Source organism: Conger conger, chromosome 2, assembly GCF_963514075.1.
Source record: "Conger conger chromosome 2, fConCon1.1, whole genome shotgun sequence".
NCBI classification, from domain to species: domain Eukaryota; kingdom Metazoa; phylum Chordata; class Actinopteri; order Anguilliformes; family Congridae; genus Conger; species Conger conger.
In genome coordinates, this window is record NC_083761.1 from 71,492,027 (window position 1) to 71,509,870 (window position 17,844).

Below are 17,844 nucleotides of genomic sequence, written 5' to 3' on the forward strand. Positions count from 1 at the left end.
AGCATCCTCTCGCCCGCCGGGGGCTTCAGCTCTTTGACTGCAGAGCAGCTGCTCTTTGTTGCCTCGGCCATCGAGACTAAAATCAAATCCTTCTCCCAGTTTATCTCGCAGGCTTTGAACACGCACCTTTGTGCCTTGCCTGTCTCTAGCTCTTGGGCCTTGCCATGTGAAAGGCACCTTTGTTAGTCACTTTGGCTCGGAGTCTGCCAAATGACAGCTTTATGAATTCTGGGGATAATTAACCAACGGTCATTTACTAAATCTATTACAGAAAATGTGCTGCCACCGATCAGATTACAGTACGCCTATGCCATAATGCGGAACTGAGACTCTGCAGGGAGGTATCAAGAGGCAAGCATGGAAAACATAGTCTGGAAAATTAGCTTGAAGTTTGCAGTTTGTGCTCCCCAAATGTCTTGCTATGTTATTATAGCTAATCACAATATTTCAAACTGCCACTAATACTATGCTCGGTTATGAGTGATCAGATGTTGTGATATTCTACCAGCTCTTGAGTTTGATCTGCACTGTCATCTAGAAAGTGTGACTATTTTTGTTGTCCTGGCAAACATTTGAAACTATGAAAATGAGAACACCTTATTGAGGATCAAATGTTTTCCAATGCCATTGGAATCAATGAATCTAGATATAGCGTAGATGAGGCTAAGATGAGAAGTCCTGAATGAATTTAGGTAGGATATTTGGGTTTGCTCGTGTGCCTTTGATGGCAGGGTCTGAAAATAAAAACCATTTCACATTGACATGACAAGCGTCATTGCTGATATGTTCTTCTCAGATCAATTCCCCCGAAAGGTGGCAGGCAGCAACAGCGGCGTCTTCAATCTCTACTCCCCCCTTTCTCTCCTCCATTTTGGTTTGGTGGATATTTGTGGAGCACTGAGGTATAAGGGTCGGGGGGGGGGCCACATTGTGACCGTTTGATGCGTAAACGTCTTTACTGGCTTTTTACAATCTGAGGACCGTTCCATAACATATACGGAATAGCGTGTATCGCTGAGAGCCCAAGCACAGCTTTAGCGTTTCTCTAATCGGAGACAGTTTCTCCTCCCCTTCATAGACAGAGAGTCCACTTCTCCGCCCACTCTTAAAATGATAATGAAAGGAAGTAATTAAAATGCGCAGTAGACATTTGGCACGCTCTCTCCGCGCTGCTCCTTTTGTAATTTGTGTCAAGTGTGTTTTCAGTCAGCCCGTTGTTCGCTGCTCCTGACGCGCTGGCATTGACAACATCTGGAACGTGACGGAGCGTTGTCTCGAGACTCCTCCTCGACACATTAGTGCCTGAGAGCGGGGATGGTGGGGGAAAATATGAAGCTGTCCCTTTTTGAAAGCCGTTTAGTTACAGAACAATTACAATGCATTTGTAAGGAAATTAACATCTCCTCTTCCATGTTTCTCTGTCTTGTCAGTGTTACCAAGCATTAATTTAGGAGGTTTAAGCCATTTGTACACATTTTCTATAATATTTTAATTTCCTATTGTAATCTCTTAAAGAAGGCAATTAATACAAATTATGCATCGGTAATGGAGACGACATTATTTCCTGAAGAAAAGTGCTTTGTCTTTAGGGTTTTTACATTACTGGGATAGACAGTGGCCTAATTCTTGCAGTAATTGCGAGGCAGAAATGTCGATACAGACCAGACTCTGCGTTCCCTCAAAATAAAGAGCTTCCTGAAGGAGCCAGGACGCATTGTAGGGGCTGAAAGCAACTATGACTGGGAGGGGGACTCTGGGAAATGGTCTTTGAGGGAACACGCTCGGAGAAAGCTATAGCAAGGAATACAAAGCTTCATGAAACGTGATGAAAGTTTGGATTGGTGCAGGAACATTACACTGCTGAAAAAACAGCTCAGGAAAACAGCTGGTAGCTGCTTGACCAGTTCAGACCAGCTCCCAGCTTGACATGGTTTGACCAGCTACCAGCTCAGACCAGCTCCCAGCTTGACATGGTTTGACCAGCTACCAGCTCAGACCAGCTCAGACCAGCTCCCAGCTTGACATGGTTTGATCAGCTACCAGCTCAGACCAGCTCCCAGCTTGACATGGTTTGACCAGCTACCAGCTGAGACCAGCTCTCAGCTTGACATGGTTTGACCAGCTACCAGCTCAGACCAGCTCAGACCAGCTCCCAGCTTGACATGTTTTGACCAGCTACCAGCTCAGACCAGCTCCCGGCTTGACATGGTTTGACCAGCTACCAGCTCAGACAAGCTGCCAGCACTAGCTGATGATCAGCTTGGCCATGCTGGTTGACCAGCTCATACCCAGCTAGACCAGCTTATGACTAACTATGACCTGCTCACTTTTCAAGTTGGTCAAGCTGGCATAGCCGGATTTTTCAGCAGGGTAGAAAAAAGCTTTAAGGCAGTGCAAGCTTTTAAAAAACCTACAGGAACAGGATTGCTTACCCCTGCTGTAGAGGATAAGGTTTTGGCGTGTGGGAGAGAGACCCACATTTCATGTGTGTTGATTCACCCCAGCCCCGGGCAGCACAGCAAAGTTTATTAGCCCTCCCCAACCAGTACTTTTCTGAACCCTGTCACATTGCCAAAATCAAACTCGCAGCCGTGGACCGAAGCCTTGTCTCCTAGACGGGGGTGTCCGTCTCATCCAGGAGACAAGGGCCGGCTCATTTCGGGAGTTAAGGAAACCAACGGGCTGCCTGGCCGTGCTGTCAGACAGATGTGAAGCAGGCCGAGAATCCGGCACAGGGGAGATCTCACAGGACGGACTGCAGTAGCTGTAGTCTGGCCGTATATAATTACTCTTTTCATGTCATTCTTTTTAAGTACAAGTACGCATCCAGATCATTTTTTAAATTATGCATTCCGCTGTGGCCAGAGTCAGCTCGGTATTCAGTGCTCTGCAGAGGGCTGTAGTCTTCCGCCCGCTTTTCTTTGACAGCTGAGCTGCTTAAACTGGCAGATTCCTGCTCTAATTTCTCTCCCACCACTGACTTATTTAAACACTTTTTAATTTGACTGAGGGGAGGCTGACAGGCCCAGGTGGGACCACTGTGGCAGACGCTCCCAGGACAGCGTGACCTTGTTTTTATCTGCCCAAACCCTGTTTCAGCCGGGGCAGGTGGGATGTGGAGGGGCTCCAAACTCAAAACGATGGCGCACACCCGCCCCTGCTTCCGAAACCTGTTCTGTGTTTGTGGCACCAGCGTGTTTTTCTCCACCACTTGGACCAGCGTGTTTTTCTCCATCGCACATTGTATCATGTTGTGTGACAAAAACTCAGACACACTCTTTCTTAAATATCCCTACTTTTTTTTTTTTTTTTTTTAACCAGGTCCTTTGGGTGTTTGCCACATTGTGTGTTCTGCATAAGTGTTTCCTGTTAGCAGCGTGCTGTTCTGCCTTCACAGTGGAGACGGCACTGCTCTGTTTGCACCTCGTCCTGAGAATCCTGTCTGTTTTGGCTGCCGGGGCGTTTTAGAGGCCTAAAGGGGACAGGAAGGAGGGGCTGTAAGCTCCCGGTGTGCACTGTCACTACTGAGACAAGCCTGAGGCTAGTGTGCCGCTCCAGGAATGCTATTACATTCTCGGAGATGGGAATCAGCTGGGAGTGAGCCTGGCATTCCTTTAGAAAAACTACAGTACTGCTCTGGGCTTTTCATCATCCCCTGTGCATTGGGATCGTATACGCATACAGGCGTGCGTGTACATACTGTGTTTATGCTTGTGCGTACAAAACAACATGGAAGCAAGTTTAGCCGTGTTATCTTAGGGATGATGCTAGAACATCTCTGAGAGCAGAGGGTATTCTGGCCCTTAGTTAATGGCAGTCGATCTCAGATCATAGACGTTACCATGATACAAAGGCAATAAAAGCAGTGTCATGGCCAATCCTATATGGTATGCATGATAGCCAATAGTTGACTGCAGTTCTTTCAGTTCATTCTTTCTGCCCTGTGTAGGGAAGGAAAGGCATTGCCCTGTTCCATTGAAAGGCATGTACGTTACATTACATTACAGTCATTTAGCAGACGCTCTCACCCAGTGCGACGTACAATAAAGTGCAAATCAAAACAAGGGAGTTGAAGACCATAGAGGAAAGTATTGTTCCAGTATATGTCATAGCTTATCATAAAAATGCATCTAAATCTTATTTTAACACTGTTATGCTGGCAGGGGTCTGACAGGGCCCCTGTATGACAGGCGTCAGGCCTGGTGTAGCCAGCGTATGAGGTGTGGAGGGCCCCCTCTTCTGTTGCACGGTGACCCAAAGTTTCCAGTTGAACCCCAGCGCACTGAAGCCCTCCGTGACGAAGGACGTGGCCGCTGTGTGTGTCCCTGAGCAGGGAGGGCTCTTGAGTCTCCCGGGCCCAATAAGACCCAGAGGGTGAAGCCTCTTTGAAGCCTCTTTGATGCCTGAGAGGCTGTGTTCTGGACCGGAGAACATCTTTGATGTTTTATTGCTGTTCTTGTCTATTTTCTTGGCCCTGCCAAAGTCCACCCCTCCTTTCCGTTCCCACAATTCCTGCATCCACTCCGCGTCCCAGCACCCAAAGGATTGGCTCTTATCTCTCAGACGGTTCACTCTCTCTAACCTTCGATGGCAACCGTCCAAATACAGACCGGGCAGGCCAATTATATTCACCCACTGCTGTTTGCACTTAGGATGAATATGTTTTAATCAGCTAGACTCCTGAAAGCTTTTTCCTGTTTGATGGCTTGATTTCTTAAAAGTCTTGCGAATGCAAACAAATGTCACAGTAGCTGCAGTGGGGAGCATTCTCTTTCAGTTTCCACATCCAAGAGGGTTTAAAATTAGCACAGTGCCGAGGAAACTGAAGAGATATTTCTGCGTTTCCTGTGAATTTCTGGTTGTTTGTTATTTAATGAAATTGGAACTTCCAGCTAATTACAGTCAAAATCGAGGGCTGCAGAATTTAAGAAAAGTTCTTAAGTCTCCAGGCAACTTCAACCTGCGATTGTGTAACAGAGTAAATATAATCATCTCTCTTTTTTTCTTTTCTGTTGTTTTTACACACTGAAGCACAACTTAAGTTATTTAAGATGTACTTCCCTCAGGGAACAATGATCTGTGCTTTACAAATGTTGTATGCGAATGCTACTAGCACGCTGACTCTCTGTCAGCCCCTGGTGTGCTGATGCCATCGTGCTCGGTGTGTCACCGCGAGACCGCCCCGCCTTCAGGAGGAGTCCTCTGTGGTGAGCAATAACAGAGGCTGTGTCAGAGCCGGGAATGTCTCTTAGGGTCAGAGTTCATCCGTGTTTCCTCATTGCTCAACTGTCACAGATCTAATAATGATTAACCGAGGCGCCTGTGACGGGTCGTGCTCAATCACGTCTGTCACTTGGATCCGGTCCTAACCTGCCATTTTCATTCTTTTTCAACCTTAAGATTTTTGTTCATCGCATTTACTTCCTTCTCAACCACCCCGGCTTTTTAAATCCCAGTCATTTCTTAATTATTTGTGCTGAAAAGGTAAGCGCACATGACCGAGACGGAGTTGGCTGAGGGTAGGGGGGTTAGCTGAGGGTAGGGGGGTTGGCTGAGGGTAGGGGGGTTGGCTTAGGGTAGGGGGGTTGGCTGAGGGTAGGGGGGTTAGCTGGGAGTGGCTGAATGTGGCTCTTTGTTCACTTCAGCACAGTGTGTGTCCCCCTACCAATGGCCCCGGTAGCTCTCACTGTCACCTTTATGATTCTGAGGGAAAGTATTTCATGTCTCCCACAAAAGATGGATAAAAGCACGGCTACTCTCGGGGGGAAGAACCTCATGGGTAAAATCAGTCATTTACGGTGTGATAAACCAGTGGAATTAAGTGGGGTTAAGTAAAGCTTCCACACGATATTATTTTTGAAAAGGAACCTTTCCTACAGTGTTATGGGCAATGAGCTGTGTCACCTCCATCAGGTCTGAACTGTCGGTTTTATGAACTCCCACTTTCCCGTTATCCAAATGCCGGGACTGAAGTGCCTGCCAGGACTACAGGATAACAGCCTATAGCAGCAGATGGTGCTCGAGTGTGGCAAATTTTAAGAGGATCGAAATACGACTTCATAATATTTTGAAGTTCTTCGCCTTGTTCATTTCACCCCGGGTCCTAAATTGCCTCTGTCATTTTTAGCATGGCTGCTGCACAGAAAAGGATGCGTCTCCCCTTCTGTTCAGATAATAAGTTGGACTGTCTTTCAAGGGCTACAAGCGTTTCTCCCATTAGTTTTCTAAGAATATCCACCCGCGCGCTCCAGTAGCCAGCGCATGTCAGACCCACGCTGCCCGTCTTCCTCTGGAGAAACACGGGCCTGGAGAGGCTCGCACACGGGCGTGTGAGAGAACGCTGCTCCTGCCGGAGAGTGAGACGTCCGCCATGGCTGAGAGAGAGAGAGAGGGAGAGAGAGAGAGACTGGAAGAGCGAGAAAGTGGGCGAGAGAGAGAGAGGGAGAGACTGGAAGAACGATAGAGTGGGGGAGAGAGAGAAAGACTGGGAGAGAGAGAGACTGGAAGAGCGATATAGTGGGAGAGAGAGAAAGACTGGGAGAGAGAGACTGGAAGAGCAGTAGAGTGGGAGAGAGAGAAAGACTGGGTGAGAGTGAGAGAGACTGGAAGAGAGAGAGATTGGGAGAGAGAGTGTGAGAGAGAGAAAGACTGGGAGAAAGTGAGAGACTGGAAGAGCGAGAGAGTGGGGGAGAGAGAGAGAGACAGAGAGGGAGAGTGAAAGAGAGACTGGAAGAGAGAGAAAGACTGGGAGAAAGTGAGAGACTGGAAGAGCGAGAGAGTGGGGAGAGAGAGAGAGAGAGAGACAGAGAGGGAGAGTGAAAGAGAGACTGGAAGAGAGAGAGGGAGAGAGAGAGAAAAGCCCGTCTCACCGCTCCAGTCAGTTGGACGGAGCAGAATAATGGTCACTCTTCCCACACCATCGCTGTCCCCCCCTCCGTGCTCCCGTCAGGCTCCGCCTCCGATGGAGAAAGAGGCCTTTAAGCAGCGCGGCTCTGGCCTAATTTCCCCCGGCGCAGGGCTTTGTACAGGCTCCTCACACACAGAGCGCTGGAGAGGCCGGCCCTGGCACACTCATCTGATAATAAAGGCCTGTGAATGATGGGGGGGAACTGAGGACACTTTTCCGGGTAAATTGGAGAGGAGGGGATTCCTTCTGTTCGAGCGGGTGGGGGCGGGGGGGGGGGGGGGGGGGGGAGTTAAAGCGTTGAAGCTTTCAATTTTGCCATTAGGCATTAGGAACAAATGACAATAAAGCAGCCATTTCTTAGGGTGGCAGAATGAAGTGCGGAGGCCGTGGTGCGAAGCGTACTGTGCCTGCTCTGTTGAGCGCTAGTGTGCATCGTCATCCTGCCTCGCACGAACAGCCTGAGCGGCCGAACAGCAGTCTGTCACTATTTTCTGTTTCCATTCTTCCATTCCAACGTTAGCCACGCTGACATTTCGCCAAAGACTGCAAACACCCAGAATGTTACATTTTGAATAAAATGGTATCGATTTTTAGGCGAATAAGCTGATGATTGTTTGTAAAGCGCTGGAGAATCAAAGCGGCACTCGGCGGTGCACAAAGGCATTTCTGACCTCAGCCCTGCTCAGACAGAGCTGCCGGAGGAGGACGTGAGTCTGAAACGTGTTCGACCTCTTAAAAATCAATACGCTCACCTGGTGAGTTTTGAAGGTGTTTTCATTTTTTTTTATTTTTCGCCTTTTTAGCCCCTTTCATTTTCTGATAAAGTAGGATTCACCGTGACCGTAAAACACCTGGGGCTGCCTCGGCACTGCATGATATCCCTGACTCTCTGTCCTGCCTTCATAAGTAAGCGGCACATTGTTCCTCTGTCTGTTGCATGGGGGTTAAATGTGGCGTGAGGCCCTTTGATCTCAGTCTTTCAGATAACCACACCTATGTATATTCACCATTGCCTGGCTTCTCTCAGAAAAAATGGTCCTTTAGCTTGTCTCCTTTTTAGTTCTCTAAGGAATCCTCTATCATAAGCTCCCTGACGAAAAAAAACCATTTAAGGTTCACAGGGTTCTTTTTTGGAACCATTCTGAGAGTGTCCAGTTGCATGATTGGCTGCAGGTACACCTGCGCTGCTGAGAGCACCTGGACCAATGGGTGGCCTGCAGTGCAGTGGGCCTGTGAGCCTCCGATTCCCACACAGGAGGAAAGCCCTAATGACAGACACCCAAAGATTGGTGTAAATTGGGCAGTGCTAAAAGAGGATCTGCTTCTGGGGACGGTGTCAGGAGTGGTGACACAGACGTGCTGGGGGAAAGGGTGCTTTGTGCTGGCAGGCCAATGAGCTGCCGTATGTTTACTTATGCTGGTCTTGTGCTGTACTCAATTTAGCTGCTTGTTCACACTGGCATAAAGCGCTTGTCTCTGCAAATGATGAAAAATAGCCGCTGTTTCTTCTTTTTGACCGTTGGGGGTCCGGTCGGGGACTTGAGTGAGGAAGGACCCATTAAAGCGTAAAATTGTTTCCAAATGAAGAGCCGGCGTTGGAGGATAGTTAGTATGCCCTGGAATGCCCTTCTGTGAACTCATCCTGACCGCAGGAACCAGTGCCTATATCCACACATCCCTCTACAAGAGACTATAGGACAGCAGTGCACATCTCTTCTGCTTGAGTACCAATCTGTAAATTACGCTTCACAATAGGGGGCAGCTCACAGCTCTGTGAATGCTTCATGACAATAGAAGAGCTCACAACTCTGTGAATGCCTCCTGACCATAGAAGAGCACACTGCTCTGAGAATACCCCCTGACCATAGAAGAAGAGCTCACAGCCCTTTGAATGCTTCCCGACCATAGAAGAAGAGTTCACAGCTCTGTGAATCCCTGCTTACCTCTTCCCCAGTAGCCGTGTGCTGAACTTCAGGTGGGGTGTTGTGTGTAGGTACCTTAGTGTGAAAGAGCTTAGCTAATGGATACCACTGAAAAGACTGTGTAATTTTCTCTGTGCACCATTGTACAATGAGGTCATTTGAGTCCATTTGCAAATAGGTGTGAGGGTGAATTGTACTGGCTGCTTTCAGTGCTGCAGGACGCTGTGTTGGCTGAGTGTGCCACCCTTCTTCTTCGTGAAGTGGAGGTCAGCAGGTCAGCGGTTGGGTCAGAGCTGTGTTATTCCCCATTGGGCTTTCAGGAGGAGGGAGATTCTGAGTTTGGAGGGTTTTCACTTTTCACTTCCTCAACTGGCAACTGTTTGTCAGTATGCGACGGGACAATTCAGGATTTTCAAGAGATTTCTGACCACTCACGGGCATTAGGGAGTAAACTAATTCTGTGACTTCCCGTGCAGTGCTGAGCTGGGTATCCGTGGACTTGAAGCTGGACAGAGAGTGACAGCGTGAGCCACCTTCAGCTGTAAGGGGACACATTTATATAATGTGACGTGTCTTAAATTGTCATTTGTTGCACTCCGTGATCAAACAGCATCATTACTCTTTGTGAAAAATGGGAGGGTAGCATGTCAACCCAAATATCTCCTCTAATTTCCTTTGTGCGAGGGCTATTCCCCTGTCGGGGGACAGCTTGACATGAAGAGGGGCAGTTTGTGTAAGTGAAGCTGGCTCCTGGGTAGAATATTCTGGAAGTGTTTGTTGCTCTATTATTTGAGCGATGAGTCTCGCTCCTGCTGCTGAATACTAACAGACCGGCAGCCCAGAGAGTGTTCAGTGTCTGCATTGTGTCTGAAAGCTGTCTGCCCGCACATCATTTGAAGCTCAAAGCGTCCGTTCCGCTGTGGAACAGAGCACTGTAAAGACATACTGTAGTGTTTTATGCGCTGCCCTGTTCTGTAAATCTGTCAGTTTACCATCCTTGCAAATAAAACCGTGGATGAAAAACACCACCAAGCACGGTGCATAGCTTGTTATTTATAGTACGTCCCCAAACAGAATTTATAAATATTCTCCTGTGTCCAGCTTTATTCTTCAAGATGGCTGTTGCAAGAACAAAAACAGTTTCACATCAGTTGGAGCGCTTACCGCATCCTATAGAACGCACTGCACACTAATAAATATATGATGATTGGCCCATAAATATAAGACTGTGGGGAACAACAGTGCTTCAGTCTCTGTGCTGTTCTGTTGTACTGAATGCGGTTAAGCTGTGTGACCATGTGCACCTCTCTGCCCTTTTTTGGTTTGTGAAAAGGTTCAGAAGCGTGTGACCGAGTTTCTGCCTCACCGAGAGTGCAGTCCGTTCTTTTTCTGGGATATTCCCAGCAAGCACAGGCCTGAGATTGCGGGGTCTCTGAAGGCTTGTGTCTCAGAGGCCGCTGTGTGCCCCCGTCAGACAAAGACCCTGTTCTCTGCCCAATGGCGATAGAGGCACCTAGGGGTGGAGTGCTAAAATAGCTTGCTGACATGGAATGATGGAGCCTAGGAATGCCAGACAGGCTCTGTCTCCCCGACAGACCGCACAGGACACGGTCAGAGGACTCGCGCAGAGAGAAATGTTCGGTGAAGTGTATCTGTTCAGGCTGTTCTTGGCCTGCACATCCTCACTGGGGTACTGTCGCGAGCCTCAAGGCTCATCCGGGCTTACCTGAGTCCCACACATTCGGTGCTTAATGCTCTGGCTCAGCCCACCCTAAACTCCTGTGTGCTCTGATAGCTGTGAACATTGAAGCTGCTCTGTCTAGCTGAGCAGTCTCATGCTTGATATCATTGCTGTGGGCTGCACAATCTCATGTTAGAGATCATTGCTGTGGGCTGCACAATCTCATGCTTGATATCATAGGTGTTGGCTGCACAATCTCATGTTAGAGATCCTTGCTGTGGGCTGCACAATCTCATGTTAGATATCATAGCTGTGGGCTGGACAATCTCATGTTAGAGATCATTGCTGTGGACTGCACAATCTCATGTTAGAGATCATTGCTGTGGGCTGCACAATCTCATGTTAGATATCATAGCTGTGGGCTGCACAATCTCATGTTAGATATCATAGCTGTGGGCTGCACAATCTCATGCTTGATATCATAGGTGTTGGCTGCACAATCTCATGTTAGAGATCATTGCTGTGGGCTGCACAATCTCATGTTAGATATCATAGCTGTGAAAACTGAAGCTGCTCTGTCTGGCTCTGTAGCTTCATGTTAGATATCATAGCTGTGGGCTACAGTAAGGCAGGTGGTCCGTCAGGGCCTTGTGGAGCCTCTGTGAGGGGCAGGGTGGGTTAGGTGAAAGTGTCGCAGTGCCCCTGCCTGCTGCCTCCAGAGCTCGCCTCCCCACAGCACCAGTCCCGCCTGCGTTTCCCTGGAGCTTTTTAACACCTGCTGAAATATTCAAATCGATCGGCTTTATCCTCCCGCCTGATAAATATTTCAGCCTCTTCCTGTCTTCTTCTCTTTTTTTAACTGCGAGCGTTGTCAGAGATGGGCTCAAGGTGTACGCTGTCGGACCACGGACGTAAATGCACTTTCGCTGTCTTCCTGCTTAATAATGAAGGGGGCAGGGGTTGGGGGGGGCGGGGGGGTGAGGGTGATGGGGAGAGACATGGGGAGCCAGAGGGACTGCTGGACAAGGTGCTGGAATATTCCAAACGCAGACACCTCTCACTGCCCGGCCAGAGTGTGCTCAGGGAACAAAAAAGAGATGATGTTACAGTACATCTGACGGACAGTCTCTGTGGTCCTAATAGGGGGAATAGACTGTAGTCTCTACTTTACCTTACATTTTAGGCATTTACCTGATGCTCTTATCCAGAGCGACTTACAAATAGTGCAAAGATTCATAAATCACCAAAAACCCAAGTAGCGATGACTTAGAAGTGCAACGGTTGGCCATAACACCCCAGTAATAGGTAACCCCTCGTCCTCAGACACCGAAATGAACACGTGGAAGAGAAGGCAGATAGGAGAAGATAGAGGAAGATGTTGAAGAGGGGAATGGGAATCAGGGTGGAGAAGGGCAGGGAGGTATTTCCTGAAGAGACAGAAGATAGGGAGCTGTCCTGGCTGAGGTGTTCACTGGGCAGGTGTACCCACCGTTGGGGAGCCCGTAGGGAGAGGAGTGGAGGCGTGAGGAGGAGTGATGACCAGGGAGGAGAGAGCTAGGCGCCTGGTGGCTGCAGAGTCTTGGCTGTAGATGAAAAGGCCAGTGGTGGTGGGAGGGGCTGCAGAAAGCCACACTGCTCTGCTGTAAAGTGCCCTGCCTCCTGAAGTCATTTGTTAATTAAGCCCCTGTTAATATGTCAATACTGTTAACATTCATCTTAAATAAAGGAAGCTTTGAATTGTTTCTAATCAAGGTCAATTCACTTGAAGTTGCTCTCGTATTGCCTGTATTGCTGTTTGCTTACCACTGCTTATGTGCATTCTGTCATTGTTCCAGGTCCTCCCTGACCTGCCCTCACTGCCTTAAACAGAGCAACACCTTCGATCCATTCCTCTGCATCTCCCTCCCCATCCCTCTGCGACAGACCAGGTAAGTGCTGCCGCAGACACACTGCTACAGACAACCGGCCACAGACACACTGCTACAGACAACCAACCACAGGCACACTGCTACAGACAACCAACCACAGGCACACTGCTACAGACAACCGGCCACAGACGCATTGCTACAGACAACCAGCCACAGGCACACTGCTACAGACAACCGGCCACAGACGCACTGCTACAGACAACCGGCCACAGACACACTGCTACAGACAACCAGCCACAGACACACTGCTACAGACAACCAGCCACAGACACGCTGCTACAGACAACCAGCCACAGACACACTGCTACAGACAACCGGCCACAGAGACACTGCTACAGACAACCGGCCACAGACACACTGCCACAGATAGTCATCGGGACACAGTCGCATAGAGACACAGGCAGGGACACAGTCAGTGGGACACAGTCACAAAGAGACACAGGCAGGGATACAGTCAGTGGGACACAGTCACATAGAGACACAGGGAAGGACACAGTCAGTGGGACACAGTCACATAGAGACACAGGGAAGGACACAGTCAGTGGGACACAGGCACGTAGAGACACAGGCAGGGACACAGTCAGTGGGACACAGTCACATAGAGACACAGGGAAGGACACAGTCAGTGGGACACAGTCACATAGAGACACAGGGAAGGACACAGTCAGTGGGACACAGTCACATAGAGACACAGGGAAGGACACAGTCAGTGGGACACAGGCACGTAGAGACACAGGCGGGGACACAGTCAGTGTGACACAGTCACATAGAGACACAGGGAAGGACACAGTCAGTGGGACACAGTCACATAGAGACACAGGGAAGGACACAGTCAGTGGGACACAGGCACATAGAGACACAGGCAGGGACACAGTCAGTGGGACGCAGTCTCAGAGACACAGTCAGAGCCACAGGCAGGGACGCAGGCACGTAGAGACACAGGCAGTGAGGAATAAACAGTAACAGACACATTCAAGGGCAAGCACACAGTGAGCCTGTCACATTTTGGCACAGGCAGGCAGAAATAGAGCCAGTGAGACAGAAGCATACAAACACGCTCACATGGAGATAGTCATTGACAGACACAGTCACAATGATAAAGTCAGAAAGAGACGCCGGGCCAGAGAGAGACACAGATACAGTCAGCAAGAGATACTCAGTGAGAGTCAGACAGAGAGAGAGAGAGAGAGACAAAGTCAATGCAGAGAGGAAAGTTGAGTTAGAAGGACACGCAGCACAGTGAAACTTGTGGTCAGGGGAAATGAAAGCAGCGCAGTCGGAGGAACCCGGTGAGCTACACCACTGAAGGGCGTGACGCTCGCCTATTCAGGCACAGGCACTCCCCGGCAGCAGATAATGCAGGAGAACGAGATAAGCATCTCAGATTGCCTGTGGGAACAATAGACTCAGTGCTGAACAGGCAAAACTGGAAAATCTCCAGAGCGGGACCCTCACAATGGGAAACAATGAGAGACTCAAGCTCTCGTCATTATTGTTCTTATTATGCTCAGAGGATGCCTTTAATCCGGGACAAATTACATAGCTGTCACTTTACATCGTATTTGTTTGTACAGCTGGATGGTAGCTGAAGATATTCAGTTTAACTACTGCGTGCTAAGGGCTAGCAACCGCAGCGCCTCATGTGGAAGCTGAACCTGCAGCCTACTGGTCACAAACTGCTGATTTCCTACCCTCCCTTGACCCGGTACTCAGGTGTGAAGACAGTCTGCCCAATCAGTGGCACTAATTACCCGGGGGAAAGGAAAACAAGGGCTGGATTTTTATTCGAAGGCCAGAGTTGAACCCTGCGGTGGTGGTTGACTCTAACTGCTTTTATGACATCGTAAAGCCGTCCTCCGAGGTCAAGGCGTTCAGCATTAACCTTCACAAACTCACTCAGAGGCTGATTTTATGCTACGAGAGAGGACATTAGGCTGATGTAGAAGACTGTGATGAGCTCCGGCTGATGGAGGCAGAGCTGCAGACGGCAGGCTGCGATGGCTGGGGAGTTTCCTCTCAGATTCCTGGGACGGGATGTAATCCTGGAGGAACGCTCTCCTCCCACGCTCCCCGTCAGGGACGGTGCCCGGCCGTACCTGGCAGAGACGCCGCCCGCTAGGCCCCCCGCCTCGTGGGAGAGAGCCACATTTTTTCGACGCTCAGTGGGAATCGGCTGCTGAATGGAGATGTGTCTGAACCGCCAAACAGGCCCTGTTGTCCAGGCTCCCACCCTGGTTCCCTGGTTTTAGCGCTCGTAAACCCAGCCAAGCCAGCACTTTCTACTCGTCTGTTTTCTTTAGGTGGGGCGGGGGACAAGCATTGCTACAACAAGCAGCTTGGCTCACAATGGAAACCAAGACGGCTCATCTGTTCTTCTGTTAGATTGATGTTCTTGGAGATGGAGCCTAATTCTCTGTAGGGAAAGCAGATGGATGGTCACATAAGGCTGCCATTCATCGTGCTTGCAGTAAACAACATGTTACTTTGCTGTAGCGTGCGCCTGTAGCAATGTTGGCTGTTAAATACGGTTTGGCCCTTCTGAATTATCTTCCTCAGACGTGGGATTAAGGCTTTCCTTCTGGCAGCAGACACCAGCTAATGAAGTGAAGTCTACAATAATAGTTTTGGAAACCAAGGAATACTTTAACTTTAGTTTGTATTAATCAGCACGGCCCATGTTATTGCAATAAGAGACAACACTATTGGCTGAAGGGAGCACCTCATGTTTCGAGACTTATCCACTCATGCAGGACGTGGCCACCTTACCAACCCGCTCTGATTGGCCGAGTGTTACAGGAAGCCCCGCTCAGACCCAAGCCTATTGGTCCGCTCTGCTGTCAGACAGGTCTCAGTCGGGGAGCTCTGATTGGAGCCGCTCTGGCATCACATTCTGTATGTGAAGCAGGGGCTGGTTTATGGAGGAGATCACCGTTCTCCACCCTCGGGCTGAGGCAGAATCCATGGTGATGATGATAGGATATAATGGCTGTACGCTACACTACACTTCACCTGCATAAGCCTGGCTCACTCTTGTCACACACACTGGACAGGATGTGTGTCACACTTGTATCCCATTTCATCTGATGTTTGAATATTCTTCCCCCAGGGAGTTAAAAGGGTACGTCAAAACAGTAACGTGTGTGTATGTATGGCTGCCCCGCACTGACAGACGGGTGGAGAGAGGAGTGTGTGTACTCACTGAACAGAGACGGGCCAGCTCGCAGACAGGGGGGCAGTACGGTGATGTCATTAGTCACCCTCACTTTAATCTGTCTCTCCGTGTGACTTCATTACTGTCTCAGGGCTGGTCCATCATGGCCCTGGAGCTCAGCACAGAATGAGCCCAGCTTAATACTTACACATTAACACCTGTCAGCCATTATTATCTGTATCTACGTCCCACAGATATTTGATAATCGGAATCTCAGGCACTGGTTTAGCAGTTTGGCAGCTCGATGAATCTGTATCTATAGCTCCTTGGATACTTCCTGAACTGTTTCTGTTTTTTGTACCCAACAAAAACAGAAATTACATTAGTATGCCATATGAAACAGAAACAGTGTGAACAGATTAAACGATGCATTCATTTAACTGATATCTCCAGGATTACAGAGCTACCTTCAGCCAGTGTGATGTGGTTAAGTAGCGTGGTATTGAGCATAGCTGGTTTGTGTGTTTATCTGAGGTCATCCCACCTGACCTGGATTGGTGGGATAGTTCTGTTCCCCAGTTTGTCAAGCACAGGCCTCTCATACTGTAAGTGACAGATTAGCATTGATGCTAATTATTTTCGGTCGCTAAGCAGAGGCAGCGCCGGGTCTCTCCAGGATTCGCAGTCACCTGTCACCCACAATGCAGTGGGAACGGCGGTGACAGGCGCTCCACGCCGTTTAAACTTTCTCCCCCAAGTACTGCAGAACAAGGCAATTAATAAGAATCAAAGTGGCGTAATTTAATGGGCGCGTGTAACCGGCTACCCTCCTCCTGAGGGGTGTCAGGGCAGGACGGCGGGAGACGCCTCTGTCGGTGGTGGTGGTGGTGGGGGGGGGGGGGGGCGATGACCGCGGAGAGACAGATGGAGCCCCTCCCTCGCTGTGCCGTGTGCGCAGAATGTCTAATGGCCACAGGCACCGGGAGCCTGGAGGAGGAGGGGGGATATCCTCCTCTGAGCGCGCTCTGTCCCTGCCTGACCTCCTCCTGCCAAATCAGCGCCCCCACGGGCGGGTCACGGCAGAGAGAGGGGAGAGAATGGGGAACGGGGGGTGATTTGGGTGGAGGGATTCCCCTCGGTGGACGACCCCCAGGTGGGGTGGCCTTCAGTGGGATTATCCTGAGTGTCTTGCCCCTGACTGGGGTGACACAGCAGGTGGGGGGTGGCCTGAGTTTAGAGAGGAACCTGTCCTCAGAACCACTGTGGGGTTTGGTTTGGGCGTGAGAGGGATATCTGGCTGGGGTGCCCCTGAGTGTTCTGCCCCTGAGTGGGGTGCCACAGCAGGCGGCGTGTGGGGCTGTGCTGAGTTTAGAGAGAGGGACCTGTCCTCAGAACGGCTGTGGGGTTTGGTTTGGGGGTCACTGGAGAGGGATATCGCTTGCCTCTGTCTCTGGGTGACTTATCTGGGTGGGGTGCCCCTGGGTGGGGTGGCCCTCAGTGGGGTGCCACAGCAGGTGGGGGGAGGGGGCTGAGTTTGCCCCACTCTGTCTGGCAGTCTGACAGTGAAGGTGAGGTTACGGTGGAGTGAGGAGACGGGCCCAGCTCTGATCTAATCACCGCTGATTTATAGCACAGAGAAGATGCGCTGTCACATTCCACTTAGCTCTTCCAGCTCTGCGTCCCCCCTCCCTCTGAAACTCGCGTTTCTTTCCCATTGAAATCTCCTCCAGCTCATTCTCAACTGAACAACAGGCAGAGGTCTCTCAGTTTTCCTCACAATGTCACTGTTTCCTCATAAGGCCAGTCTGGAACAAAGCAAGACACCTAAATGTAGCTTTGGCTTCAACAAGGCACAGCTTCCCCCAGTGAAGTTTTTTATCACGGTTCAGGAAACTCAGTAATGTTGGAGAGAGAGAAATATAAGGTATTTGCATGTAAGTGCTGGATCTGGATGGTGGTGTTATGGGAAGTCTCAGTTTATAGAACGCAGTTCATTTCTGTGTCACTTATGCGTTGGGAAATCAGACCTAAGATAACATTGAAAGTGTCACCAAGTGTTTTCCATTACAGCCTTTCTCAATACACTGCAGACCAGAGTGTGTTTGTATAGAGGTCAGAGCAGGGAGGACTCTGGTGGTATCAGTCTCTGCTATTATGAGTAATTTTGCACTGGTTTCCCCTTTCCTCTCCTGCGGGGTCACCCCTGTGTGTGTGCAGTATAGCTGAGCCTTGCGGTGTCCCAGCTCTGACCGGGT

General features: G+C 49.7%; 1 protein-coding gene across 1 annotated transcript in view; it reads left to right on the forward strand.

Annotated features, from left to right (window-relative positions):
• The window catches only part of usp43a (ubiquitin specific peptidase 43a), a 121,391-nt gene that overhangs the window by 48,661 nt on the left and 54,886 nt on the right, over positions 1 to 17,844 (forward strand). The window contains exon 4 of the mRNA XM_061232263.1: positions 12,346 to 12,438. Within this exon, the coding sequence (XP_061088247.1) occupies positions 12,346 to 12,438 (93 nt within the window). The remainder of the gene's footprint in view (positions 1 to 12,345; positions 12,439 to 17,844) is intronic.